The sequence below is a fragment of the Xylaria bambusicola genome (genome assembly GCF_022495145.1).
Source record: "Xylaria bambusicola strain CBS 139988 unplaced genomic scaffold F5B22scaffold_67, whole genome shotgun sequence".
NCBI lineage: Eukaryota > Fungi > Ascomycota > Sordariomycetes > Xylariales > Xylariaceae > Xylaria > Xylaria bambusicola.
The window spans coordinates 91,992-118,516 of record NW_025953620.1 but is presented as its reverse complement, the minus strand read 5'-3'; the positions used below and the strand labels follow the sequence as shown (position 1 = coordinate 118,516).

At 48.2% G+C, this 26,525-nt stretch overlaps 6 protein-coding genes across 6 annotated transcripts; 3 read left to right on the top strand and 3 right to left on the bottom strand.

Moving 5' to 3' along the window:
• Positions 1 to 3,666: 3,666 nt before the first annotated feature.
• On the top strand, positions 3,667 to 8,563 carry F5B22DRAFT_651364 (P-loop containing nucleoside triphosphate hydrolase protein; the record flags this gene model as incomplete). The annotated part of the gene is made up of 3 exons (XM_047979451.1): positions 3,667 to 3,987; positions 4,049 to 6,078; positions 6,163 to 8,563. The coding sequence occupies 3 exons, from the start codon at positions 3,667 to 3,669 to the stop codon at positions 8,561 to 8,563; spliced, it is 4,752 nt and encodes a 1,583-aa protein (XP_047826056.1).
• Positions 8,564 to 9,076: 513 nt separating this feature from the next.
• Positions 9,077 to 11,053, bottom strand: F5B22DRAFT_626438 (uncharacterized protein). Its single transcript, XM_047976249.1, has 2 exons — positions 10,720 to 11,053; positions 9,077 to 10,657 (listed from the first exon to the last, which is right to left on the bottom strand). Exons 1-2 carry the CDS (start codon positions 10,810 to 10,812, stop codon positions 9,566 to 9,568), a joined length of 1,185 nt encoding a protein of 394 aa, XP_047826055.1. The 5' UTR covers positions 10,813 to 11,053; the 3' UTR covers positions 9,077 to 9,565.
• Positions 11,054 to 13,118: 2,065 nt separating this feature from the next.
• F5B22DRAFT_626436 (uncharacterized protein) lies at positions 13,119 to 15,643 on the top strand. The gene is made up of 3 exons (XM_047976248.1): positions 13,119 to 13,329; positions 13,464 to 14,261; positions 14,326 to 15,643. The coding sequence occupies exons 2-3, from the start codon at positions 13,708 to 13,710 to the stop codon at positions 15,230 to 15,232; spliced, it is 1,461 nt and encodes a 486-aa protein (XP_047826054.1). The 5' UTR covers positions 13,119 to 13,329; positions 13,464 to 13,707; the 3' UTR covers positions 15,233 to 15,643.
• Positions 15,644 to 15,668: 25 nt separating this feature from the next.
• On the bottom strand, positions 15,669 to 17,443 carry F5B22DRAFT_626435 (uncharacterized protein). Its single transcript, XM_047976247.1, has one exon. The coding sequence runs from the start codon at positions 16,926 to 16,928 to the stop codon at positions 16,086 to 16,088; it is 843 nt and encodes a 280-aa protein (XP_047826053.1). The 5' UTR covers positions 16,929 to 17,443; the 3' UTR covers positions 15,669 to 16,085.
• A 9-nt stretch (positions 17,444 to 17,452) lies between these two features.
• On the top strand, positions 17,453 to 20,334 carry F5B22DRAFT_492538 (glycoside hydrolase family 3 protein). The gene is made up of 2 exons (XM_047972373.1): positions 17,453 to 17,951; positions 18,001 to 20,334. The coding sequence occupies exons 1-2, from the start codon at positions 17,749 to 17,751 to the stop codon at positions 20,135 to 20,137; spliced, it is 2,340 nt and encodes a 779-aa protein (XP_047826052.1). The 5' UTR covers positions 17,453 to 17,748; the 3' UTR covers positions 20,138 to 20,334.
• F5B22DRAFT_492384 (heterokaryon incompatibility protein-domain-containing protein) lies at positions 20,335 to 25,904 on the bottom strand. Its single transcript, XM_047972372.1, has 8 exons — positions 25,726 to 25,904; positions 24,589 to 25,628; positions 24,350 to 24,524; positions 23,087 to 24,234; positions 22,598 to 22,600; positions 22,224 to 22,551; positions 21,358 to 22,165; positions 20,335 to 21,309 (listed from the first exon to the last, which is right to left on the bottom strand). The coding sequence occupies exons 2-8, from the start codon at positions 25,297 to 25,299 to the stop codon at positions 20,532 to 20,534; spliced, it is 3,951 nt and encodes a 1,316-aa protein (XP_047826051.1). The 5' UTR covers positions 25,300 to 25,628; positions 25,726 to 25,904; the 3' UTR covers positions 20,335 to 20,531.
• Positions 25,905 to 26,525: the final 621 nt, after the last annotated feature.

The following is a 26,525-nucleotide window of genomic DNA, read 5'->3' as shown; positions in this document are numbered from 1 at the left end:
CCTAGTACAACTCCAAGAATCACCTTGACCATTACGGACGCACCCGGGGAGAATACCTTTCTCCTGTGCTGGACTCAAAAGACTACTCTCTATATGTCTTATATGTGGAAAGTCTGTGCCTAATAATATAAGAGAAATTGCGTTCTAAGAGGTGCTGCGTGCTTTCCCTAAGCATGATATAACGAGTCTACCTGAGCGCTGGCGGTTATAGAAGTGCATCCATCAGGCATACCAACATACTGAGGGTAAAAAATTCCTAGGATGTATCTGTAGGCACTACTCATACCGCCATAACCCTCAGACGGATGGCGCGTTTACCGAGGTCGCATTCGTACAAATCAGCAGTGTCTTAGACTATAATATCCCCCAGCTTGTTGTGTATGGCTGATAACACACTGCTATGTGGAATGGCTGAGTGGCGTGTTCGAGGATTTGGTCGGCAAACACGAAGAGCTACAACGGAAATATGACAGTAGAGAAATTGGTTCACTCTGGTCACCCTTCTTGGATCAGCAATAGAAACGAGCAGCATAAAACCTCTGGAAATTTGCCCATGATACATCAATCAGGGTGTTGGCATGGCGCTTGTAGATTTTCGGTAGAACTACCTGGGCAAACCAAGCACCTCCGCTTGAGGTTTGTGCTCCTCACTGCACCGTTGTTCTCTGACCTCAAGTCAAATCAGCCACTATAGGTAGTCACAGGTAGTCATGTGAGATGATTTCTTTGAGTACCGGTACTTTCCGTATCACTTCAACAGACTGACGCCACGTATGAAACACATCTGCCTACCTAGGTTCTCGTGCCATTGAGAGTCTCCTCTTTATACATAGTTGATAAGATGTTTTACAGAGCAACATCGACGTTGAAGCCAAGGCAGGGGGGTAAGTTGGTCGAACGACCAAAGCTCAACTCAATATCATCAAAGCTCTCTAGGTACCCTCTCAGCCGAGAATGAACATTAATGCCGCAGTCAGGTGGCCTTCGTTGCATATTTTGCCTCAATTCATTGCGACTTCGACTTTATTTTAGTCTTTCTCCCTCTCGTTCTGTCCCTCAGGCCATCGTCTTCCGATGCCTACCAGGTATACTATCAACTGCTCCATGAATCAAAGGTCTCCGTGCGTTGAGTCACAAATCGCACGGTAGACACACCGCAGATTAGATGTACTCCATCGTGCACGTCCACAGACTTGGGCCATCTGACTGGCCGAGATATCACGGCGAAGCTAAACTGCTCCACCGTAGGGCGGTGTATGCCTATATATCCAAATTCCCCCTTCGATCTGCTGTGGTGGCATAGCATACCGGACCTATACTTACCATTTACAGTATGTAACATCCCGCTATCTTGATCATCATTGGGTCAACAGCGCATCAGACAATGGCAGTGGTGATGACGTTGTTTGAAGAACTAGTTTCGAACCTGCACTTGGTAAGGAGGAGCTCGATTGGCCCGGCGTTCGGTCTCGAACCGGCGGCTCTCGCCTGCCCGCATCGAGAACGCCTTCACTGTAACCATTGTTGCGACTATTCTCGCCATGCATCTCGTCGAGCAGTCTCGGAATTAGCCAAGGACAGAACAAGCATGTATGTGGTCAGAACCTATTGCTTTTGTACTTACCAAGTACATGTATGGATGCAGCGATGATCAAATACCTTATCTAGATGGGTATAGCATCTACCGGTAGTGTCAAAAAGCTTTGACTCGTCTGCCTGCTGTACACTAAGAAGCCCATATCTTAGCTTGCCAAGAAGAGGTTAAGATACTGTCATACTTTTAGTTCAGCTCTTAGGCCCAGCAGCAACAGGTTCGCTCCCTCAGAAAGCCAGAAGTCATCTACATACATGTACGTGTACTACCTCGATCCCTCAGTTCTGCTTTGGGGGGAAAGCAGACAAATGAGGTTGGTTGTTTCTACCCAAGAATTCATCCCATCTGCCGTCGTCGCGGGTAGCCACAGGTACACTACAGTAGCAACGTGGGTGTTACTGCTACCTGAGGCACCCCGTCCCGAGATCTGGTTCTATCCGACCTGGCGTTCGATAATCTCCGCACCACGCTACCTGCCCTCGGCCGAAGGCTCCGTCATGCTAACCTAGTGCTGATGATGCTGCCAAGCGCCGACAGGTCGTGGGTTGGCTGTTCCGGTGCATCTCTCATGTTTGTTGGCTGTACTGACGAGGACAATGCTAACCTACTAGCTGCCCATTACTACCTAACTCGATGACATGCGTGTGCATACGCGTAGGTGGTAGGTCGATACTGTGGTAATCTGTCATCCGTCCTACCCAATTTCGAGGCGTATACTCGTAGTATATCGACGGCTGGCGGCATAGGGTAGCAGCAAGTAGGAATGTCAGACTGAGTTGCAGAGGGAGAGAGAGAGCTTTACTGTAACACTGCGCCGATGCAAATCTCCATCGACATTGCTCCTATCCATGCCCATTATCAGCACTAGAAGAGCCAGGGATGGGTAGTATGATAGTGACATTGAGCAGACAACGAGCTTCTCGTTCAGGATTTTGCTTTGTAATATGCTGTCTGAGTCCAATGCGCTAATGTAAAAAGTCATAGCTAGTCGTGCAAATAGTCATAATGTATTGATTGCATGTAGTTTTTTTTTTGTTTTTGTTTTTTTTTTTCTCACTCCCCTTTCAACTTCGTCATTCTCAATTTTTTATCCTGCAAACTCTAGTTGCACTGTGCAACCATCTCCAGCTACCTATCGAGCTAGGTATTAGAAAAGATCAGGCCGCGAGCCAATGAACCCCTGATTTCCGCCCTGGTTCAGTTCGCGATCAACCCTGGTCACAAGAGACCCTGGTCGTGCCCAGGCGGGCAAAAAGCGCCCACATCTATCGACATCTACACTACTGAGCAACTAGCACGACTGCACGTCGAAGCTGAGTTTGCCTCTATTGGAACCGGTACATTGGAACCCAAGCTGCTTGGCATCCTGGTCGGAGCAGAACTGGTGGCAAGCTGGAGCTGAAGGCGGGCGCTCGAGGACTAGCAGACACGGTAATTTAAGTCGGGCGAGCTCCCTCCCTCGCCCAGCACGCGCCCAGTGCCCGCTCGTCGTTGGCACTATGACTCAATCGGCGACCAGGTATTACATGTAATTCGTAGTACGTATATGTATGTACGTGTAGGTGGGAGGCAGAGGTCCTAGGCGACACTAAAGATCATCGTTTAGCAGACTGTTGGTTCGCGTCTTGAAGTTTGCGAGTCATATCTCGAGTCATATCTGCTTGACTGTCCCATCATCGCAATCCTTCGTCGCTTATACTCCCGCTTCCTGCCCACAATCGTCCCGCCAAGCCTGTGATTCACGCCGCCCTTTGCTAAACTTGGGCCTCGATTGCGTTACCCCGTCACTGAACACAGTCAGTCAGTCAGTCACCCAGTCGGTCAGTCAGTCAGTCAGTCAAAGTTAGCTCGACCGTGGTGGCCTTACCACGACACCCGGTTCTGCCTGATGGCTTAATATTGCAAACACCCACCTATCGAACAGTCGTCTTTCGAATTCCCTCGAATCAATTAGTTGAATGCCTTGCTCTCGCCAGGTCTCACCGTTAGAAGCTGCCTAGATCCCCGGCCTCTGTTCCCCTTCGGGCCCTGTCTCCCTCGCACTGCGCATTGCTTGGAAGATGTCAATCGCCATGTCCGACGATAAAGAACTGCTCGCTTATTCCAGCCTCGGCTTGGGCGTCGTGGCTGCATTGTCAATTCCAGCCGCGGCTCATCTCGTCAAACAGATAGGCAACCGATCCCTTAAGACTGAAGGTTACGAGGACAAGGATGGCCAAAGCACCGAAGAGGCTGTCAAAGCCTTCAGCAACAAGCTTCCTAAAGTGTCGATATTGGTACTTTCAATAACCGGGTTTTGTATTTCAATCGCCACCGCCGTTCTTACGACACTGAGCCCTCGAGGTGAAGGCGATGGTTTGTTTCTGGAAAACTGGCTGGCCATGCCAGCTTGGGTAAGGAAAATAAATGCAACGGCCCAATTTCTACCAATGGCCTGCTGACATGGTTTGGTAGGCTCTGTTGACCCTTCAGGCTGTCTGCATTGCAGCTAGCCGAGATTCGGTACAGGCATACAACCTGGGAATATATTCCATGCTCTCTTGTGTAACACTAGCTACTGTCTTGGCTTTCCAAGATAACCAAATCGCCACTCGTCTGTGGAAGCACGATGGGCTTGCTTTTGCTATTCGTGCTGCTGAGATCTTGACTATCATCTGCCTAGGTTTTGTGAGCTTGATGCTCCCTCGCCGGCCTGACGTTTACTATGAAGGCAAGCTTGTCGACCAACTCTACACAGTCTCCGCTTGGAGTAGATACAATTACAGTTGGGCAGCAGGGATTCTACGGCTAGCAACAAAGAAGAAGAACCTAGATTTGGCCGATCTCCCAAGACCCAATCAGTGGGTGAGATCCAAAGATGTCACAGCTCACTGGGAAAGCCATAATTTCAGCCATTCGCTATGGGTATCTATCATCCTGGCACACAAGTGGGCATTCGCAATACAATGGGCACTGACTCTAGCATGCGCTGTATTGAACTTCGCACCACAATGGGTTGTACTGCAGCTGTTACATCTCCTCGAGAACCGGCACAGCACTGAGCGTATTGGCTATGAGGGTTGGATGTGGGCCGTTTGGCTCATGGTGGTCATTATTGCTCAGTCATGGGTCGAAACACTCATATTCTGGCTTTCTTGGGCTGAGCTTTGTATACCTATCCGCGCACAACTATCGTCTCTGATTTTTCAAAAAGCAATGAGGCGAAAGGATGTGAAAGAAGCAGCCAAGAAAAAAACACCAACCTCTACGGAACCGACTGTGACCGGACCTGCGGCACAATCTGGCGGCATCGAGCAGCCCCCCGAAGCTGAGAGCGGCGAGGACGAAGCCGAATTACTGAAGAAGAATAAGCAAAGCACTGTCAACCTGATTGGCGTGGATGCGAAACGTGTTTCCGACTTTGCAAATTTCAATTGGTTTTTCCCTTCTTCGTTGTTTAAGCTTATTGTCTCCCTGATTTTCCTCTTGGATCTGCTCGGCTGGAAAGCCCTTGTTGCAGGATTCGGCACTATGCTTGTCATTACACCCGTTAACATATACTTCTCAAAGCTGTACTCCGATGCACAAGATAGGCTGATGGAAGTCCGCGATGAGAAAATGGGCGTTGTTGCTGAAGCTTTGCAGGGTATCCGACAGATTAAATTCTCTGCCCTAGAGCCGCAATGGGAAAATAAAATTGGGATGGTGCGAGAGAGGGAGCTGAAGTGCGTTTGGGATGCTTTTAGGTTCGATGTCATGCTTTTTGCCTGTTGGATTACGAGCCCGATCCTGCTTGCTGCAGTGTCGCTGGCCGTGTATGCTGCTATTCATGGATCACTCACTCCTTCGGTCGCGTTTGTCAGTCTCAGTGTCTTCAAAGCTCTTGAATTAACTTTATCCATCATTCCAGAATTGACCACCGATCTGCTTGATGCTTGGGTGTCAATCAAGCGAATTGACGCCTACTTGCGGGGGGCTGAGATCTCTAAAATTACGCAAGACTCTGATGAGATCTCATTCGACAATGCCTCAATTGCCTGGCCTTCTGATGCTGAACCAGCAAACAGTGAAGAGGATCCCGATCGCTTCATCTTGCGACACATCAGTGCTACTTTCCCGAAAGGTGAGTTATCTGTCATATCGGGCAAAACTGGTAGTGGAAAGTCTCTCATGCTTGCCGCTATCCTTGGAGAGGTTGATCTTTTGTCTGGTACAATCACTAAACCACGAGCGCCTCTGCTCCATGAACGTCACGACAGCAAAGCAAATAAAAGTAACTGGATCCTCACTGGTGCTGTCGCATATGTCGCTCAGATTCCCTGGATCGAGAATGCCACGGTGCAAGATAATATTCTATTCGGCCTGCCGTTTGATCCCTACAGATACGCGAAGACAATCGAAGTTTGTGCCTTGACCAAAGATATCGAAATGTTCTCCGATGGAGATGCAACCGAGATTGGTGCAAACGGAATCAACCTCAGCGGTGGTCAGAAATGGCGAATCACGTAAGTCATCCTTTGCTTCCTGTTCCAAGTCGGTTGGCATTTCGTCTCACAGTACTCCCACGAGAACACTAACGTAGATTACAGACTCGCTCGAGCCATATATTCTCGTGCTGGAATACTGGTGCTAGACGACATTTTCAGTGCTGTTGATGCTCACGTCGGTCGACACATCTTTGAACAATGTCTCAATGGTGAACTCGGAGTAGGACGGACTCGGATCCTAGTTACTCACCACGTTGCCCTCTGCGAATCGAAGGCGAAGTTCTTGATGGAACTAGGAGACGGTGGTGTTCTTAACGCTGGGTTAGTATCGGAATTAGAATCGGCGGGCACTCTTGAACAAATCAAGAGCCATGAGGAAGGAGAAGGGGGCGGTCTGTATGAACAGGTTCGAGACGAGGAAGAGTCGACTGCCGTGAACTCTGAACAGATATCCCAAGTCGACATCGAAGCACCAGAAGAGCCTCTCGCCAAAGTTCCCTCTAAGGCACACCAACCGCGTAAATTCGTCGAAGAGGAGAAGCAGGAAGAAGGTGCCATCAAGGCTCGGGTCTACTCGACATATCTCAAGCACAGCGGGTCGTGGCCATTCTGGACCGGCGCCGTGGTTTTATTCCTCGTTGTCCAAGCTCTAACTATCGGTCGGTCGTGGTGGCTTCGTATTTGGACAGGCACATACGAAGAAGAGGAAATGTCCAATCTGCAAGCAAACGTCCAGACATTTGCGCACCACTACAATTATCAGCAATCTGCGATGCAAACTATCATCGAGCCCGCACCAGGTCACTCGGAACGCGGTATTGATTTCTACCTAGGCATATATATTGCACTCTCTGTGGTAGCCTCGATTCTATCCACCTTCCGATGGTACTACATCTTCACGGGCTCCATTCGCGCATCAAGGGAACTCTTTGCGCGGCTCAACTTCATCGTTCTGCGGGCTCCCCTGCGATGGCTTGATACGGTTCCAGTCGGCCGCGTCCTCAACCGGTTTACCGCTGACTTCCACTCCGTGGACACGCACCTCGCTTATGCCGTTGCCTTCGCCGCAAACGCCTTTCTCAATCTCCTTGGTGTCGTTGCCGCTGGCCTGTTCGTATCGCCCGTGATCATCGTCCTAGCCTTCATCCTCCTTGCTATTTCCGTTATGTTCGCCCGCCAGTATCTGCACGCCGCCAGATCAGTCAAACGAATGGAGTCTATCACTAAATCCCCTGTCTTCGAACAATTCGGGTCCGCACTCACAGGCGTGCTGTCCATCAGAGCGTTCAACAAATCGCAGACGTATATCGAACGCATGTATACTAGGCTAGACGACTGGACTGTTGCGACGTGGCACTTATGGCTGTTCAATCGGTGGATGGGCTGGCGCATGTCTGTCGTCGGCAGTCTCTTCGCTTTCTTCGTAACCATCTTCATCCTTCTCAGCCCAGATATGGACTCCGCGCTCGCGGGCTTCGCCCTCTCTTTTGCCTTGGAGTTCTCCGGATACGTTATGTGGACGGTGCGACACTACGCCAACGCTGAGCTCGAGATGAATGCCGCGGAGCGAATCGTGGAGTACACGGAGCTACCAACCGAGGATCTAGGCGGTGTGCGACCACCCGCAGCCTGGCCCACTGAAGGCCGTGTCGAAGTGAACGATCTGGTCGTAGGTTACGCAGATGACCTCCCGCCTGTTCTGAAGGGCCTTAATTTCTCGATCAAGAGGAACGAGCGCGTCGGCGTCATCGGGCGCACGGGCGCAGGCAAGTCATCACTAACGCTTGCGCTATTCCGCTTCGTCGAGGCGAGATCAGGCAACATCCTGATTGACGGTGTCGACATCTCCAAAATCCGCCTGCATGACCTCCGTAGCCGGCTGGCCATCATTCCTCAAGACCCGGTGCTCTTCAGCGGCACCGTGCGCTCGAACCTCGACCCCTTCAATAACCACACGGACGCAGAGCTATTCGACTCTCTAGCACGTGTGCATCTGATAGCCGAGGCCGAGACATCCCCAGGGACCCCCGTATCCGCAGTCCCAAGCGACGCATCCCGGAAAAACACCAACATATTCCGCGACCTATCAAGCACAATTTCGGAAGGTGGATTGAACTTATCTCAAGGCCAGCGACAGCTTCTCTGCCTCGCGCGTGCCATCGTCTCGCGGCCTAAGGTCATGGTCCTCGACGAGGCAACGTCGGCTGTCGACATGGCAACTGACGCGTTAATTCAGCGGTCCATTCGCGAGGAATTCGGCGACAGCACGCTTGTTGTAATCGCGCACCGGCTAAGCACCATTGCTGACTTTGACCGCATCCTCGTGCTGAGCGACGGCCAGGTCGCGGAGTACGGGACGCCAAGGGAGCTATGGGAAGCAGGTGAAAACGATAGTAATGGTGAGAAGGGTATTTTCCGCGCCATGTGCGAGCAGAGTGGTGAGAAGGAGGTCCTGAGACGGATCGTGTATGGCGAGGATACAGCGGTTGCGCACGAGGCATAACCAGCTAGCATACACGTTTTTGGGTATTAATCTTTCGCCCAGTATTGATATTTCGTCTTTATATTATCAGTCATATACAAGCATGGGGTGGGTAGGCATTCAGTCAATCAAATTTTAAGCATAGGGATGAAGATCCGTGAGATCTCGAGGTCGGAGGTAGGGCGGAGAGGAGGAGAATCTGGCACAATGGTGTACAAAATTGTAGTGCTAATAATAATAAAATCTGTTGCATTATCACGTTTAGGGTGCCTGAGATATTGAAACACAGAAAATTTTATTGAGAATGTGCTATCTCAGAATGACCAACCCAGCAGCTGCATCACCCATCTTTGATGTCTCCTCCGTCTTCAGTGGCATTTTAAGCAGAAACTTTTGGAGGGAGTAATCCTATCTGGTGAGATAAAATGAGATTAAAGTGCCATCTCAGAATGATCAACCCAACAGCTATATTCTCCATTTTCAACGGCCGTTCCGTCTCACATCGTTTCGGTACTTATTCATCTTTAGAAATTCATCCATCCTGTCTCTTAAGTATAGACATACCATCAAAATCAATCCCTATTCTATCGGACAATGGACAAGCGAGATCACCAGCTGCATATGAGTGAAGTAAATATTCTCTAAGCCATTGCGCGAGGAGGCCTTCCTTTCACCCGAGAAGATCACTGTGAGACGTCCTTGTTAGATAGAGCAGTTTAAATAAAAGTTAATCAAGACGTACTTCACATATGATTCTTGTTTATTTCTTGCAAGAAGTTGGCACGCGATGCACTCTATAGGCTGTGATTTCACCTCACTACCGCCAGCAGCAGCGCAGAGGATAGCCCCTAAAGCTGCCAAACGAGCTTTCTTCAGTAATTGGGAGAAGTCAGTGGGGTGTTGAGAATTTTGTCTACACCTAAGGCCAACTCCCATATGCGGCCCGAACCAAATGCCGCTCTTCCACTGGCACTTGTGCTTTGGTAAGCCTGCAGTCTCAAGAAATCTGTCAAAGCTGAGCTCCTAGCCACAGATATGGCAATGATCCTCGCAAGGTTGTGTTGCCAGAATGCGCATGCAACCGGCTCCGGGGCATATATTGTGAACTAGAGGATAGTGATATTCTTCCATCGAACATCTCCGGCATGCTCGGCTTAATCGCTTTATCTTACAGTTCTTCGTCTTGTGACCTGGCTCAAGACATATATGACAAATAATGGGACACTCTGAAATGTAATGGGGGTTGTGATTTGCCTGTACAGCCGCACAGTACCAGCATTCATTCTTGCAACAATCTCTGCTGTGTTTGGGATATTTGGAACAGAGGCATACCCTAGCTCTATCTTCGCAGAACATTGTTACGTGCTTATCGCTCCCACAAAATCCGCAAAGAGCCAAATACTCGTATACCGAATGATATATTTGCCCACAGTTCTCGCATGTGACGTTTTCGTCGACTTTATGCTCTTCCTGGGTCGTCCAATGATGATCTTTAAGGGTATGTATAGCGCGACCTAACGATTGGCCGTGACGCGCGAGTTCAATAGCATAGCCGGTCTCATCTTTATTCCGCCATTGTCCGACTTGCATAGAAAATGCAGCCGAGTGTGGCAGAGCAACAATGTCGGTGTCTACATACAGTGAGTCGGGCCGATGGAGTTCCATTAGTATAACCTGTCCCAAATGCAGTGAAGATTTGACGGGGCCAATGTTTCCTCGGTTCAAGATGAGATACGTGAAATCTTCATCCTGCTGGCGACGAGGGCAACTTTCGTAGGCATGCTCTTGACTGTCACATTTGCAGCACGCTTCCATCCAGCCACTTTTCCCAACTGTGACGCAAAATGCTGCCTTGTGATCAATTTCACCACAATTGGCGCAGGCGTTAGGATTAGCCGTTTGGATAATATGAGAAGCTTCCTTGGTCTGTTGATGTTGGTCTGATGCTTCCAAGCCTCCATTCTCCCTAGCCGTGCGCCGTCTCTTGTTGTTAGCCTTGGGGTCATCGGGGCGTAATAGCGTGAGTTCCACGCCATAGTTGAGGGAACCCAAGGCCTCTAAGGCCTGCGACAACGCACCCAAGCACCCGAAGACTTGAAGCTCGGCATTATATCCCTTGAAATATGACTTTAGTAAGGGGATACCGGAGGGGAAGAGAATGGCATTCGCTTTGGTACTTCCGCAGTATTCTTGGGCCCTAGTACGAATGGTTTTCCAAGTGCCAGTAAATGTAATCCGGTCGTCGTGGGTTTCTTGGCTGGTGTCATCATGTTGCGTGGACGAGGTGCCTCTATAGATCACAAGATCAAAGCACTCTTGGTTTGGTAGAGTTGTCATATTGCCTACTTTGTCAACATATGGATTTTGTTTCTCTCGTCTTCGTGAGGATTGAGTTACTATGGCCGCAATGGATGATATGGGTGTGCTGGATAGCAGGGTTAGTACGGATGGTGGAAGCAGTGCAAGTGAGAGGGGTAGAGATGAGGTTAGTAAAGGGCGAAATGATCAAAGCGCCAACTGAGGCAAGTAAAAGATGGCAATAACAGATGGAGCGGCAAGATAGAAGGAAGGTGCAGGGACTGTACTATTACAGCCTTGTCTGGTTGTATTTATGTACCTCTCGGAGAAGTTGTGGCTGAGGAAGGTACTTCAAGTCGCTATAATGCTGGAAACTGATATGTACATAGTACAGGCGTGCAAGATCACTAGTTGATGATAGGTATCTGTTCTCTAATGCAAGTGCCTATAAATGAGTACCTACTTTTTAACTCGTAAAAGACGTAAGTAGCCGCTACTCATAAGGGGGGCCATCGAGGACAACGCCCAGGCTTTAGAGCCGCCAGGTATATGTTGTACAATGTCAAGACTGAATTAGCAAGCTAAGAAATAGAAGACTATAGGGATAAGATGGATAGAACATATACGTATCAACTTCGAGATGGTGTGTATAGGAGTGCGAAAAGAACTATTTCTGGAACTCAGGAACACGAGCAGAACCAAACGTCACAGATAACCCGCGGAGAAACTCGGCTCCATGTAGGTAACCACTGAAACGTTCACACTGGCTTGTACAGTACATACTTATAGGATAAATTAATATTCCAACACAGATTGTGCACACCGTCTGAGCTCATGGATCCATAATTACTGGTTAAACCCCTGTTGCGGATATTGGGGCGACATGCAGAAAGGATTGCCTGGATCATTCGGCATCTCACTCGCTAGGATGCTGTACATGAAATCTTTTTACGCTTGCTGAAATTCATATTGAGTTTGCACCACGCGATGACATACATAGATGATACGCCGGAGGCGCAGTAACCGTCCAGGAGGCTTTGTTCAAACAATTTAGGGATGAACGAATCCGTGGCCACGTGATATGCAGAACGCGGCACTGGCCCGTGTATTTGGAGAAGGCTCAAGCGAACTGATGCAATTGTAGCCCATGGTTTGGCTTGAGGCTCAACTTTGTTATCGCTGATGATATATGCCTTAACAGTTTGCATCTCGTTTGCAACTTCCCACGCTCGGTTGATCGGGGCTTAACGGCAAGACAATCGACATTAAGCGCTTCGCTGCCAAGCGTTTGGCTTACATGAAATTATTGATATATGTTCCTCTTCGACATGTATTAATGGGCGTCTGCAATTCTCTCCCTTTTTTTTTCGGTGAATAAGGGGAGTAGATGGACAGTTCTTGGCTTCCCCTGAATGCGGCCCAACTTGCACAGACTTCTCCAGTCCCGTTTGCACTACTACCACCTTCCCGAATAGATGCGAACAGGTTGGATCATATTAATCTCGACGAATATATCTGGCATCCATAATTCAAGAGAACGAATAACACAAATGAGAATACTGCGGCGATGAACCTCCGGTTAGGCACGAGTCTGCAGGCATGGAGTAGGTTACACTGGTCTGCGCCTGGATGCTTGTGTGCTGATTCTGCTAGAAATTAATCCTGACATGTCGTGTGGGTGCCTGCTTCAGGCTTCATTAGTTTAGCAAAAGCTCGCTGGTCTGGCACTCACGTAAGTTTGGGCAGCCTCATGAGCTGCTGAAATGGCACCACACTACCTTGACACGTTTTATCTACGAGGTTGAGGAAGGGTTTGCAGTATACGCAATGAATCCATATGTCACTCTTTGCTTTGATGAAATTTACCGCTTGAGACTTTGCGTAACGTGACAAAACGACGCTTGGAATTCGATTCTTTTCACCGGGTGCTACACCAATATGATGCTTACAGGATTCGAAAATCTATATCGCCGTGTTGTGTAATGAATGACAAAAAGAAAACTCAAGATGTCTTGGAGCCCTAGGTACTTAGGCATTAGAGAGACAGACGTGGCATGCGCTGTATAGACCGGGAATTGCGGGGATGAAATGAAGGTGATCTGTGGTGCCAAAGAAGTAAACTGTCTTGCCTCGAAAGATAGTATAATCACGGACCACTTTGGAGCGCACCGCAATCTAGGACTAACAGAATTATTTCCGTGAATTAGGTGAGGACTAGTATCTAGTTGGTTTGACTGAGCTGGCAGTAGTTTGTAGCAGCGCTGTCAACGTGGAGATGGACATGTCAGTGTGGAATTTAGAGTCCCATTGTTGAAACATGGGGCTACCAACGAGAAGTGAGGGGCTTCTGCAGGAATCGGCTGCGTAATGCGGTAATGTGCGTCGCATTCGGCAGAAAAATCATAGGGCTGCCGCCGATTTGTCGATAATGCCAAATCGGCGCGGAACCGAGGTGTGGGTGGCCCAGCGTGAAGGGGGCTCGGAATAAGGTCAGTTCCCCGGGCCGGACTGGATGCGGCTGGCACCCGATAGACGTGGATCGACAATGAAGCAATCTATTGAAGCGTTCGATTAGGTGTAGAGCTATCACGAATCTTTGGACTAACCCCTATCACCACTCCAGGGCGAAGTAATTTAATTAGACCAACGAAAGGCTGATTGCATACACCATCTATGACTATTCAATCCCAGAGTGATAGCCGCTTTTTGCGATCCATCTGCTGAGGTCGAAGCAACATAAATGAATATCAAGTTCGATACAAGAACCTAAGGATCCCATCATTGAACACTACATGAACAACAAGCTTGCGCATCTTTCGAATCTAGTCTATTCTTTTACGAAGTCAGCTTTATAGTTCAACCGCAGCATGGCTTCCGTGGCGAGTCCCCAGGAGGTGGGCACGCAAGAAGTAATAGACTTCTTCCAACTCCTCGGTACCCTAGCAACTAATGCATCAGCGACTTGCGTCGAAAAAGCTCTCAAAGAGAACAAGGAACTGAAGGGTGACAAAGATTCTTTAGTTCGAGCATTAACGAATCTCCAGATCAAGCTTGATGACCAAGTGAAGAGATCTGAGGACGCAGTTGCCCAGAGCGAAGACGCCAAAGCGAAAGCTAGTGCGTTGACGAGCGAGGTCGAAGGGGCAAAGCAGACAATAGCCGACAAGGATAAAAAGTCAGAATATGATGCTTCAACTATTAGTGGCTTGCAAGGCAAGGTGGCGGCACTTGACGACGAGGTCAAGGCACGCGAGGAACAGATAAAGAAGCATATGGAACAGCAAGTGAAGGATGCCAACCGCATCAGTGATCTAGACGCGGAACTTGGCATGAAGAAGACCGAGCTGGAGATCACGTCAAACCAACTGAAGGAGCTTCAAGACCTTTCTTGCAAGGTGATCGACGAATCAAAGGATTTTGTGTAAGTTCTATATCATTCCTTCGATCACATCTGGGTTGACTAGGCGCTAACACAGCATCCATAGCCTGTCAGAGCTTGATAAGATCTACGGCTATGCCAAGGTTATAGCCTTTAAGTATTTCACTGGGGACTTGTCAGACGAAGTTCTTGCGGAAACGGCATTCTTCGAAGGGATCGGTAGGGAGGTCAAACTGCCTTTGCACCCTTCCAACTCCATCCCCGCCAAAAAGGTTCGAATCGCAGTGTTTCTAGCTAGCCTTGGTACCAGGTTAGCTGACGAGATATTTGTTCCCTTCTACTTCTTACCCAACGAGGACCAAAATCTTCCAGAAGGTATCGATACCATCACCATGATGCTATCGAACTTATCGCAGGTAGATCCCAAGAGAGAGCTCCATCTTCGTAGTGTTCTCCTCGCCATCTACCCCGACGAACAGACGAAAGTCGCCAATAATAGGGCAATCGAGATTGCTGGGGACATTTATCACGTTCTGCGCTTCCTAGTCATCGAGGATCAGCGAGAGAACTTTCACAAAGAAATCATGCAGCTGTGTCGCCTGGCAGTAGAAAGCTGGAACACTTTGCGCCCTCTTAAGGAGAAAGTTGAGCCGTTCACAGCGACGGAAGATGACACGGAGAAGTATTGGCTTCCCGCAGAGTTTGACTCTACTAGTCAAACTAAGAAGCTACTGGCCAACGCCAAACCTAACGGACTTGGCTCAAAGCCTTCGCTGAACTCTCTCAAGTCGGCCAAGGGAATCAAGCTTGTGTGGCCGGGCTTCTCCTATGGAAACGAAGTTCTGAAGCAAGGGTTCATGTTGTTGGATTCTCAAGTAGCTGGTGCTAGTGAGGAGGCGCCGCTAAAACGAAATGTGAGGGCCATGCAGAGAGCGTCAACTGGGTCTCCCGTGCTTTCACAGCGACGTTCAGTCACGAAGAAATCGAAATTCTTGCTGACTGCGGGGGAGTGACTCTGCATAAGTGCCACCGTCCTCTCGCTGGCTGCACTTGTCCAGCACCGGCGCACGCGATTACTCCAGGAGAGACAGTTATTGCACTTACAGCGCATTGTTCAACAGAAACCTCGGGCTCAGATTGGGAACAAAAAGGGCTGTTGATATAACCTATACATACACGGACCTCGAAGGGTATTATGATGGGTTATATTTCTTGGGTATTAGGGTGCAGATTGCGATATAGTCAGTTATCATAGGGTCCAGGGTTTCATAAAGAGTTCTATTCACTCTCTAATGTATGGGTAGCAAAATTAGGATTCCGGGACGGTATATCGGAATTTGATTCAATTGTAAGCGTTGATTTCCGGCCATACGTCTTCTTCAAGTTTTAAAGGTAATTAGAGAATATTAGCACATTTAACAGCGTGGCTGAAAAATTTAATAGTGACACGTTGAAAGTGAAAGTTTGCTAATGGGTTTAAAGATGTTGAGTGCTCACATCTGATAAGGGAGATTGTCATGCCCGATGCAGCCACAACACCTTCGTATAGTACCGACTTGCATGATCTCGTCGTATATCATTGGTTGCCTACACCTATCCCAATATTCATACACAGGACTCAACTCCACCCAGTTCCCGCCCATGGCGAGGGACACAGTAACAAGAAGAGAGGGAAGCTGAAAATAAACTATAAACAAAACATATCGACTTGAAAAAGAAAAGATTTATCTAAATCTACTGGGGTGTGGAATAATACACAATGCTTGAAGCACGCTCGTATTCGAAGTATAGCGTAGACAACCTGACACTCAATTCTCATTGCTAATTTGGAACCCTTTTAGATTACCTTATCATTTCTGTATATCCTCATCTCATCACAGTAACCGTGTGTACGTACTTAACCTTACCGCCTTCAAGCCTAATCTCATGAGAATCTGGCAAATTACCAAGAGAATCGAACGAGCAAAGCACATCGACAGACCCGACAGTCTCATCAATAACATACCGCCTGTTCCCGTTGTTCTTTGCGCTACCGCCTCGTGGCAAAGACGCACCGCATGGCCTCGTATACTGTGAGCCCTCGACGCGCTCGCAGTCTGTGCCCCAAGGAATAGAGTCCGCTGCCTTGGCGTCTGTCCACATGTCTAAGTACGCGTCGCCGACCCTCTTCAACTCTGTGCGGTTCGCCCTTTGGCTCTCATCCAGCGTGCTCCAGTTCTCCTTCTGGATGTATGAGAGCGTCTTCGCAGCATTGAAAAATAGCGCACCCGTCGTTGCCACGATACTGTCGATCGTGGAAATCGTGCCGACATCGCCATCTGCGTGATGAATCTGGGTTGAGATGACGTAAGGCTTAGACCCCGTCGATGAGATTAACATTGTGTAACTCGCACAAGCCACTGTGTCTGCCGTTGTTCGGTTGAGGTCAATCTTCAGTGGTTGGCTCAGAACCCCTGTTTTGATGTCGGCTTTCTTATTGTTTTGCTGATATGTGAAGTTCGTTGCGGAGATTTTCAGGCCTGTGATACTGCCACTAGTCTGTGCGGCGAGGTAGCTACTAGCAGCTGCTAGGAGCCCTTCGCGCGTGCATTCTGCATGGCCGACGGTGATGTAGTTGGCTAGAGCGGCGACGACGCCAAGAACTGATCGTGAAAGCATCGTGAAGAGTGGCCGTAGCTTGTGGGTATTACAAGCGCAGAATGAACACATCTATCATGCGCTATGCTTTGGCGAGTTCTCGGCATCAGGTACATATAGATGAGAAGTAAGCTGCGTTTGCTAATTGTATTCTTATGTGCCGTGCAGTGCGGAGCAGATATATACCCATATTGACCTCCCCGCTTGTTATATGAGCGGGTGTAACCTTGTTCCGCGGACTGTAAGCGTACGAAGTAAGAGATCGTGAAAAGTATATACCACTTTATCTAGTTAGCTGCGACCCCATGCGACCAGCTGTTGGGTACTAATAAACATCGTGATCATGGGGATCAGTGGTCAAGTATTGTGCTCAATGCTAACAAAACACGACACGAATTGCTGGTTGGGCAATGTTGTTCCTAGATCGAGGAACAGCTCCATCGTGACCCCAGGACAGCCGCCATTGGAGACCTCCGGAATAGCCCGGTGAACTCATAAACTCGGATAAACTGTTTGAGTTCCCCTCATCGGTGGCACCTGTTAATGCGGATTTATGCTTGGTCGGCATCATGCTGCAAGAGTAAACGCATACCCAAGGATTCTCAGCAAATCGCATTGGAGTAGAAGATCTCCGGATGCTACGATATGCGTGACTAGGACCAATGTTAATGTAACTGACGTAATGCAACCGACCCAAAGAGCTTCTTGCTACAGACGCCAGAGTTCTTACGGACTGCCGCTTTCTTTGATCTTCTTCGAGGTTGACTTTCATCCTGGTAGAATGGTGAAGATACAGCAAACTCACTAAGTAGCTGCTCAATTACTCGACACATATTTTGGAAAACCCAATCATTGAAACTTGAATACATCGCAGAGGTAATGTCATTAAGATATGAAGCGTCTAAGCCAAATTGTCGCGTTCCCAGCATTCCTCCCCGCTTTCGCGGCAGCGACCCTCACGTTCCCAGACTGCATCAACGGTCCTGAGATCCTTACGTCGAATTTAGTCTGTGACAAAAAAGCATCTCCTGCAGAGCGTGCGGTGGCATTGATAGGTGCCTGGAATATTACAGAGAAGCTTGCCAATCTAGTCAAGTAGGCATCTATCCATAAATCTTTCATCTCATATCTAACAGTTTTATAGTGGCAGCCCTGGCACAGCGCGACTAGGTCTGGCCCCTTACCAATGGTGGAGTGAAGCGTTACATGGGATCGGCTTCTCTCCGGGAGTCGCATTTACCTCGTCGGGAGAATATTCCGGTGCTACTTCTTTTGCCAGTCCAATACTAATGTCCGCCGCATTCGACGACGAGCTCGTCTACGCAATCGGCGATGCTATTAGCACAGAGGCACGGGCTTTCAGCAACGCCGGACGAGCTGGTCTGGACTACTGGACTCCCAATATTAACCCATACAAGGACCCGCGATGGGGAAGGGGTTCGGAAACACCAGGCGAGGATCCGTTCCGCATTAAGGGATATGTGAAGGCTTTAATTGACGGTCTTCAAGGCCGTGAAAATACCACCAAGGTGATTGCAACTTGCAAGCACTATGTGGCATACGATCTAGAAGACTGGCATGGGATCGAGCGTTTCGAATTTGACGCGATTGTCCCGATGCAAGACCTTGTCGAGTATTACCTTCCGCCCTTTCAACAGTGTGCTCGTGACTCTAAAGTGAAGTCTCTTATGTGTTCGTACAATTCTGTTAACGGCACCCCTGCCTGCGCTTCGACCTACCTGATGGAGACAGTCTTGAGGGATTTCTGGGAATGGACTGACGAGAATCAATACGTGACTAGCGACTGTAATGCTGTCTTAAACTTCCACCGAGATCACAACTACACCAAAACAGCAGCCCAGTCAGCAGCAGTTGCACTAACTGCCGGGACGGATACAATATGTGAAGTTTCGCCCAACACTGATGTTGTTGGAGCTTGGAATAAGTCTCTTATAGAAGAGTCAGTCATCGACCAAGCCTTACGCCGTTTATATGAGGGCCTCATAAGAGCAGGGTATTTCGATGCCGCCGAAGAAAACCCATACCGATCTCTTGCGTGGAAAGACGTGAATACTACAGCAGCTCAAGAACTGGCGCTTCGATCAGCCGTCGATGGGATCGTGCTGAAAAAGAATAATGGCGTGCTCCCCATTGTCGGCAATAACGCATCCGTGGCTTTGATAGGATTTTGGGCAGGTCCTCAGTCTTCGAGGTATCTCACTATGCTAGGTGGGTATTCCGGCATGCCCTCGTTTTATCACACGCCTCTCTATGCGGCCCAGAAACTGGGTTTCAATACTACTACTGCTACGGGGCCAGTCAACCAATCACTTTCAGACAATGACACCTGGACTACTGCAGCACTAGAAGCCGCTGGTAAATCAGATATCATAGTATATTTCGGCGGCATCGACATGAGCGTTGAAGCGGAGGGTCTAGATCGGGACGCTATAGCTTGGCCGGGCGCTCAGTTATCTCTCATCGAGACACTGTGCGCACTCGGAAAACCATGTGTTGTTGTTGAGCTAGGAGACCAAAACGACGATACACCGCTACTCATGAACTCCAATGTTTCTGCTATCCTTTGGGCGGGCTTCCCGGGACAGGATGGAGGAACAGCAGTGTTTGATATATTGACTGGGAAGTCTGCTCCTGCTGGCAGGCTTCCAAGTACAGTATACCCCGCGGATTATGTCAATCAGGTACCGATGACAGATATGACCTTGCGACCGAGTAATTCAAGCCCCGGGAGAACGTACAAATGGTACAATGAATCTGTCCTGCCGTTCGGATTTGGTCTTCACTACACAACTTTCGATGCGTCGTTCAGCAATGATGGCATAGCCAAAAAGCAATATGCGATTGAGGATATTTTACGAGGCTGCACGCTGCGTTACTTAGACCTATGCGACTTCAACCCTCTTGAAATTTCCGTAAGAAATACTGGCAACGTCACATCCGACTTTATTGCATTGGCTTTCCTAGCAGGAGAACACGGGCCAACGCCATATCCAATCAAGGAACTAGCTGCATACACCCGGCTCAAACGTATTGGTGCTGGAGAAGTGTCAGAGGCAAGGTTGAATATCAAGCTAGGAGAACTAGCTCGCATTGACGAGAATGGAAACACTGTGCTGTATCCTGGGAAGTATCAGGTCTTACTCGACGTCCCAACGCAGGATCAGATTGAGTTTGAATTGACAGGCAACCCCCGGACCCTTATTGAGTTTCCACAGCCTCCTAAAGATCTTGGTGAAGGAAATGGACACGATAAGCTGTAATAAGACTACCAAGCTGAACGTAGCCACGTGTAAATTGAGATTGAAACCATTCTGAAGTAATTGTTGGCTGGAAATTCGATATATATATTTGCATACTCCCTGCTTCAACTGTGTCCTAATCTGTTCACGACAAAGTTTGGACATCAAGCTCTTGAGAGAAAACAAAAATATTTTCGCAATGGCGACGTTACAGAGAAGGTCACAGCTTGAATATCTCGCAGACCGAAGTATGAGGGGTGCTTTGGCGGTGCGGTTAGAGGAGCGTAAAACCCTATTGTTGAGTTAGGAACATAGATAAGCATGATGTGCACTGTCGCTAGATGGAGGCCTCCCTGTTGACATGCTGGGAAAATAATGTTCTTGATTGATCATGATATCACAGACCGCAGTATTGTTAGTAAACCTGAGCTGGAAAACCACCTCCTTCCAGGGCAATTGAGGTACCGGGTATGGCCCCAACCCCTATTCTTTCATAAACCGCATCATACCCTGGGCCGACTTTCTGGGCTACAACTAGGACGTAATGTATATGGACATCGCGAATTCCAGCTTTCTTTTTTCTTCTCCCCACAACCACACACCTGACTGCCCGGTTATCTGGCCTCTCTCCCCTATCATATATGATGTGAGTATCCGCGGACGCTAAGAAATCCCTAGCTATCACTTTAAGATCGATCCTCTCGTTTCTATTCGTGGTATACCAAGCTGTATTAGAGCTATGATTTGGGGGTGACGACGAGGTCAAAACCGGGCTTTGAGGGCTCCATGGTGAGCGGATTTCCTTCTCTTCCCAGTCTATCTCGCGAAATGGTAGATCCATGAAACTAATAGCACCCTCGTACGCCATCCATGACCAGGACGGTACCTGGTACCTTTGCGACTTGGGGAATTGAATCGGTTTCATGAGCTGTGGTGCCAAGGTGGGATCTCGTTGCCAGAGAAGACCCCGGCCAAAATACCTCGTGAACACCCCATATCCGCCTTGAGTATCGAATGCGCGGATCAGCCGTTGTTCCAGTCCAGAAATTGCCAACGGTCTGTCGTAGATTCTGGTAAATTGTAATCTCGAATACTGTTTGTATAGGAGTTCGTAAAGGCGAATTCGACCTCCTTTTGTTGAATCGGTGGCCACCTTTGGGAACTTCGGATCACCTAGTAGAGCGGCTTGATTACTAGAAAAGGTCAGATATAAAGTTCCAAGGCAAAGTAGAGCTGCTTACTTTGTCATTTTTGTGAGCGTCTCACATCGCACACCCTCACCACATTCCCAGTAATTCTGCTTCTCCCCGAAATAGATTGTTCGTCGCGCTAGTGCTCTTTCTTGGAGAACCCAGCCCCTTTGATTGAGTGGTCCATCGATAACGTCTCGTTGGAAATTGTCAATTGACTCGCAGACGTAAATGGAATTTTGTCCTGGTCTTTCTATCTTCACAAATTTCCTGGCTGGTCTGGGGCCAAGAAACCCACTTGATGAGCCCTCTGCGCGAGTTGCAGCAATCACACAGTATGCTGTTGAGAACACTGTCTCCATGTGCACTGCTTCTTCGTTGAAATCGCCATCTTCGCCCTGTACAATACAAAGCGAGTCAATCCAGAGGTACCGCACACCAAGTTCCCGTGTAACCTGAATAGCGTGTTTCAAGGTGTTTGGAAGTACATCCATATCAATTCCAACCTTGTGATTGTTGATGTTCTGCCTGGTGGTGAAGTAATGCCTATGCTTTGCTTTATCTCCCCATGGGTGGGATAATGCAATGTATCTGAATTGCTGGACTTGGTTTCTTTGACTGTGCTGAGTTTCGACAAGACAGATGTTTGGCGAGTCTTTACCTCCAACATCAATCAGTCTGGTTGGTAGCCTGAATGTCGTTGACTCATCCCATCCTATATGACAACCTGGATGGTTATCATCGCAATCCTTCAGCCATTGGCGCAGAATCTCGAAAAATACTGGACTTGAAGTATTTGTGAGACTCGGTAGTCCCATCGGAATGTTATGCTCACGAGTATCAGAACTGCCATCGATGACTGCAAAGATTAATCAGCGTTGGAGGGTCTAACTTTCTGAGTCTTCTACTCTACTCACCTGGTTTTCTGTAGATAGATAGGTCTGGCGGCCCTCCTTTATATTTGCTCAAGCCACATTCGACTCTCCATATCTCTGTAACTGTTGTTCTGCTGCCATAGAAAACTCTGAGCAATAATGTGCATAATGCACACGAACTCGCTCTTGGTTTTAGTAAAGACACTTCTTCTCGTGCAATCAGCCCCGGACTTTCAAAGTTCAATGTCAGACATCGCTCGCATATCGAGCTTGCGTTTTCGGGGAAGGCACTACAGGTGCTGAACTCTTTGCTCGCTATTATCCGTGAAGCTATCACCGCGTCTGTAAAGAACTGCCAAGTAGTGTCAAGCTAAGCATGATTAGCTTTATTCTGGTCGGGAATATAATTCTCATACATTCTAAGCGAAACTCAAGTTAGCTAGTGTATTCTAACATCCTCCCAGACCAAATCCAGGAGTGAAGCTTACCACCTAGTAATTATATCGAAGAACAAAGAGTTAGTCTACACCACTCCATTCTGGGTCACAAATTTCACATACATGCTGTAATTACGTCTTTCTGTCAGTAAGATTCGGAATAGTTTTTGTCGCCGCAGCAAACTTACTCTCTATTGTTCGGAAGCCATCAATTCTGGTTAGTTTTGGACGCACGATATAGGAGGCCTAGTTAGCACAACTTACATACTATTACCACGTCAGCCGCTTGTTTCATATGACCCCAAGACAGGCTACCTTACAGTCTTCAAACCCAATCAGGTTTTCCGTTAGCGAGTGGTCAATAACAATTTGGAAGGTTATGTCTGACATACATTCTACAAGAGATTCGTCAGTCATGCTGAGTTGGTTGTTCAAGTTTAAAGTTTTGAAATACATATAGAGACTTACAAGTGCTCGTTGAGAAGATCCGTTAGTCAAAGGAACCTCAACCGCTAGACGACTTTGAGGTTGTACAGTTATGTGCTGAGGGACAGTTTCACTGCGGGCATGTAGGGGGGGTGGGACTTTCACGTTTCGCCGGTTTACGCCCGTATATAAATAATCTTCGTCTCGTTTCGCGGCTGTCCAAATAATCCCTACTTCCCTATAGAGCTCAGCAGAAGTGGCGCGATATACTGCTTCTATAGGCTTCGATTTGCTAGGGATTGGGACAACGAGGAGTCTGTCTCTGACCAACACAAGTAACTCACGAAACGCAGTGTATTGCTGGCATTCGGGGTCATTCTCTAGCATTTCCCTAATCCAGTGTGTTGCAATGTCGCTTACAGTAGCAACAAGTTCGGAGCCATAGTCCGTCGGCTGACTCCTAGCGGTGAAGTAGAGAGTCTGTCGAGAATGATCTGTGAGGCGACTAACTTCCCGATAAAATTCGTTGAGGCCTCTTGAGCCGTATAACAACCATATTATTGACTCAAGAATAATACATCCCATTGACCACACATCGTAGCGACGGGACCTTGGCTCTTTCATATTGGTAATAGCCTCTGGTGCCTCGTAATGGAACGTAGTATGCTTCGTGGATGTGACTTGATGCCGGAACTCCGTAGCAAATTGATGCTGTTTCGCTAATCCAAGATCTGCTATCTTTAAGGTTCCGATCCAGGTTGAGTCTTTAAAGACAAGAATGTTCTCAGGCTTAATGTCCCCGTGACGCCAGTGCTTGACATCACTGTCTCTATTACTATCTTGAAGCATGATCATGGGCATATGAGCTGTGCCTGGAAGTACACCACTCCCAGAACCTTTCCCTAGTTGGATAGCCCGGGAGGCGACAGCTTCGCTTGCATTAGATCTCGAGTTTGACAGTCGATGGCCGCTGTTGGACGAGGATGCATTCTTCCTGTCGGCATCTGCAAGGCCGGTGCTTGTTTGCGAATTGGTACCATGTAATTTTTGGAGAGCTCCGGCCAGGCCATAGAGCTGCTCTAGAAATTCTCCAACTTTTGGCCTATCAAGATGAAGGTGCACGTCGCTTGTCTGATCCCAGAAGTGTCGAAGTGTACCGCCATTTGCCCATTCGAACATAATGTAGTGCGCTTGAACAATCAGTGTTAGCTTAATTCTTAGTGAAGTAACAAATCTGAGGGGACAAGTCCAGTCTTTCGATAGTAGCTTAAAGTTTAGAGTAGGTTCTATTCGGGTTATACTAACTTTGACCCCATTTGAATGCCGCAATGGGGTTGATCAAATGGTTATCCTTTAGCTCGCCAATTTCTTTCAAGGCAGTTACTTCAAGCTTCCATGCTGTCTCTACATCGTAATCTGTTTCTTCTCCCAGAGCGTGCCTAAGTTCCTTGACTGCAACATGCAAGCCATCGGCTGCGTTCTGTTCGAAGCTTAGTACATACAGGTAATAGACGAGGGATCCAGGGTTACTTGTGGGTACATACCAGATCATGCCCATCTTGATGTGCGGGATGGACAATTGTGTGAAATACAGTGCTGAAGTGGCCATTACGCGGGTTGGGATCTCTGAATATGAACGGCAGAGCTGTCTCCTTTGGAAGCCCCTTTTTGAACTGCTGAAGGTTGTGTTTCTTAAACACAGGCGCACAGAAAAGCCACTGGTTACGGCGAAAGCTATCAAAATTAAGTTTGCTCCACTCTTTCATATGGAATGAATCCAAGGCTGTGTGATGAGGACACTCCGTCGACCCTTTCTCACGTGCATAATCACACTTACTGCACCTGCATCGCAAATAGCTATCTGGGTGCAAGCACCTGCTAGATTCGGTGATGTCCTTGATAGGGAGATGCTTATCCGTCAAGTTATTCGCTTGAAAGCTTTTGGCCACCTCCACAAGTCTAGGTCCGGTGATATCAATGGACAGTAATGCCGTCAAGAATACTTTGGGTGCTCTGGTCTTAATGAAGTCAATGAGGTCTTCAGACGCTGCGGGTAGTAGACGGCCAAAGTCTATCTGATGGACTATCTTTGGCAATGAGCTTTCCGGCAGGAATTTCTTCCCAAAGCTGTTTTCAATTATGAGGTGCCGTATATTGTCTTGTATCTCTCGCGGATAATCCCAGTCTTTGTCAGTTGCTGATCCCTTTAGCCCAACCTGACTGATGAGCAGTTGATAGAGTCGATAGACAAACATGGGGTGTGTGGAAGTTGGGCAGACTGGTAAGGCTCAAACAAGAAATTTGCACAATGATCGAGGCTGATTCCAATGAACGGTTCATCGTATTTTTTTTTTCGCGCTCAAGATGATGGAGCTGGTCACATGGGCAAGTTACCTACCCCGCGTGCAGATTGAGATGCACACTTCTTTACGCATCAGACAAATTTCAATACGCCATTTCACACCGGATAAACGATTACTCTCTTACTGAATACACACCGATCATTCGTATTTTGCATACCAGTCTTCATATTGAATTTAGCATAGAATCGCACACTAACATGGTGTACAAGGAAGCGCAAGCACTCGGAAACGGTCAGCAGCATGTTGGCGTGCAGGAGCCAAGCCTCCAGAGCCAAAGAACCAGGAGATATGGCAGAAATGCAGCAGGGCACTACTCACAAAGATAGTGACTAATATTGGTACGAGAAACGAGACACCAGGTGTAATAATTGGCTCAGCAGAGCCTCAAGTGGAGGATATTGCTTCCCGAAGATGAAGTCTTACCCACCCAGAAGCGTGTCATGGCACGATCTGTTCGACTATACCGAACGCGACAGAGCCCCCTGGTCGTGATTGAAAGCGATCGAAGGTGACTCATTGGACAGTTCGAGTGGGCTAGTCACCTGCTGCAAGCGCTACAGGCTCTGAGCGTAAATAGCAACTCCTGGATAGAGTAACGAGATGTAAGCTCTTATCCAATTAATTGCCGGGGTGTCCGTCACCGAAATATGAGTGTCGTGCATATGAAGAAACCGGGTTACTGATTGGTATCGTTACAAACGTAGCCAGTAGCAATTGGGTACAATCAGTACAGGGCCGGAACTCCGTGTGCGCAAATTGTAGACAGAGCGTAGGATTCTAGGCAAACCATGAACGATCAGATGTCTACGCGTGCGCCTGTTTCCCTACTACTTGCAAAGTAGACTTGTAGCCAGCCAGATAGATTTTGATGCTTAGTCAACCTAGTGTTGCAGAATCTTGGGTGTTTACCCCAGACCTAGGAACGATAATATTACAATGCTAGAACAAGCCACACCTTGTCAACTTCATCGCCTAAAAAGGATTCAGAATCCACTGTTACCTCGTCTACTTAGACCGCGGGCGCCTCATGGTAAGCAGGGAAGATAGGTCGACCCCCCACTCTGTATGAAATGCAGATATGGGGAGGGGTATCTGCCCAGACAAGAGAGCGACTCTGT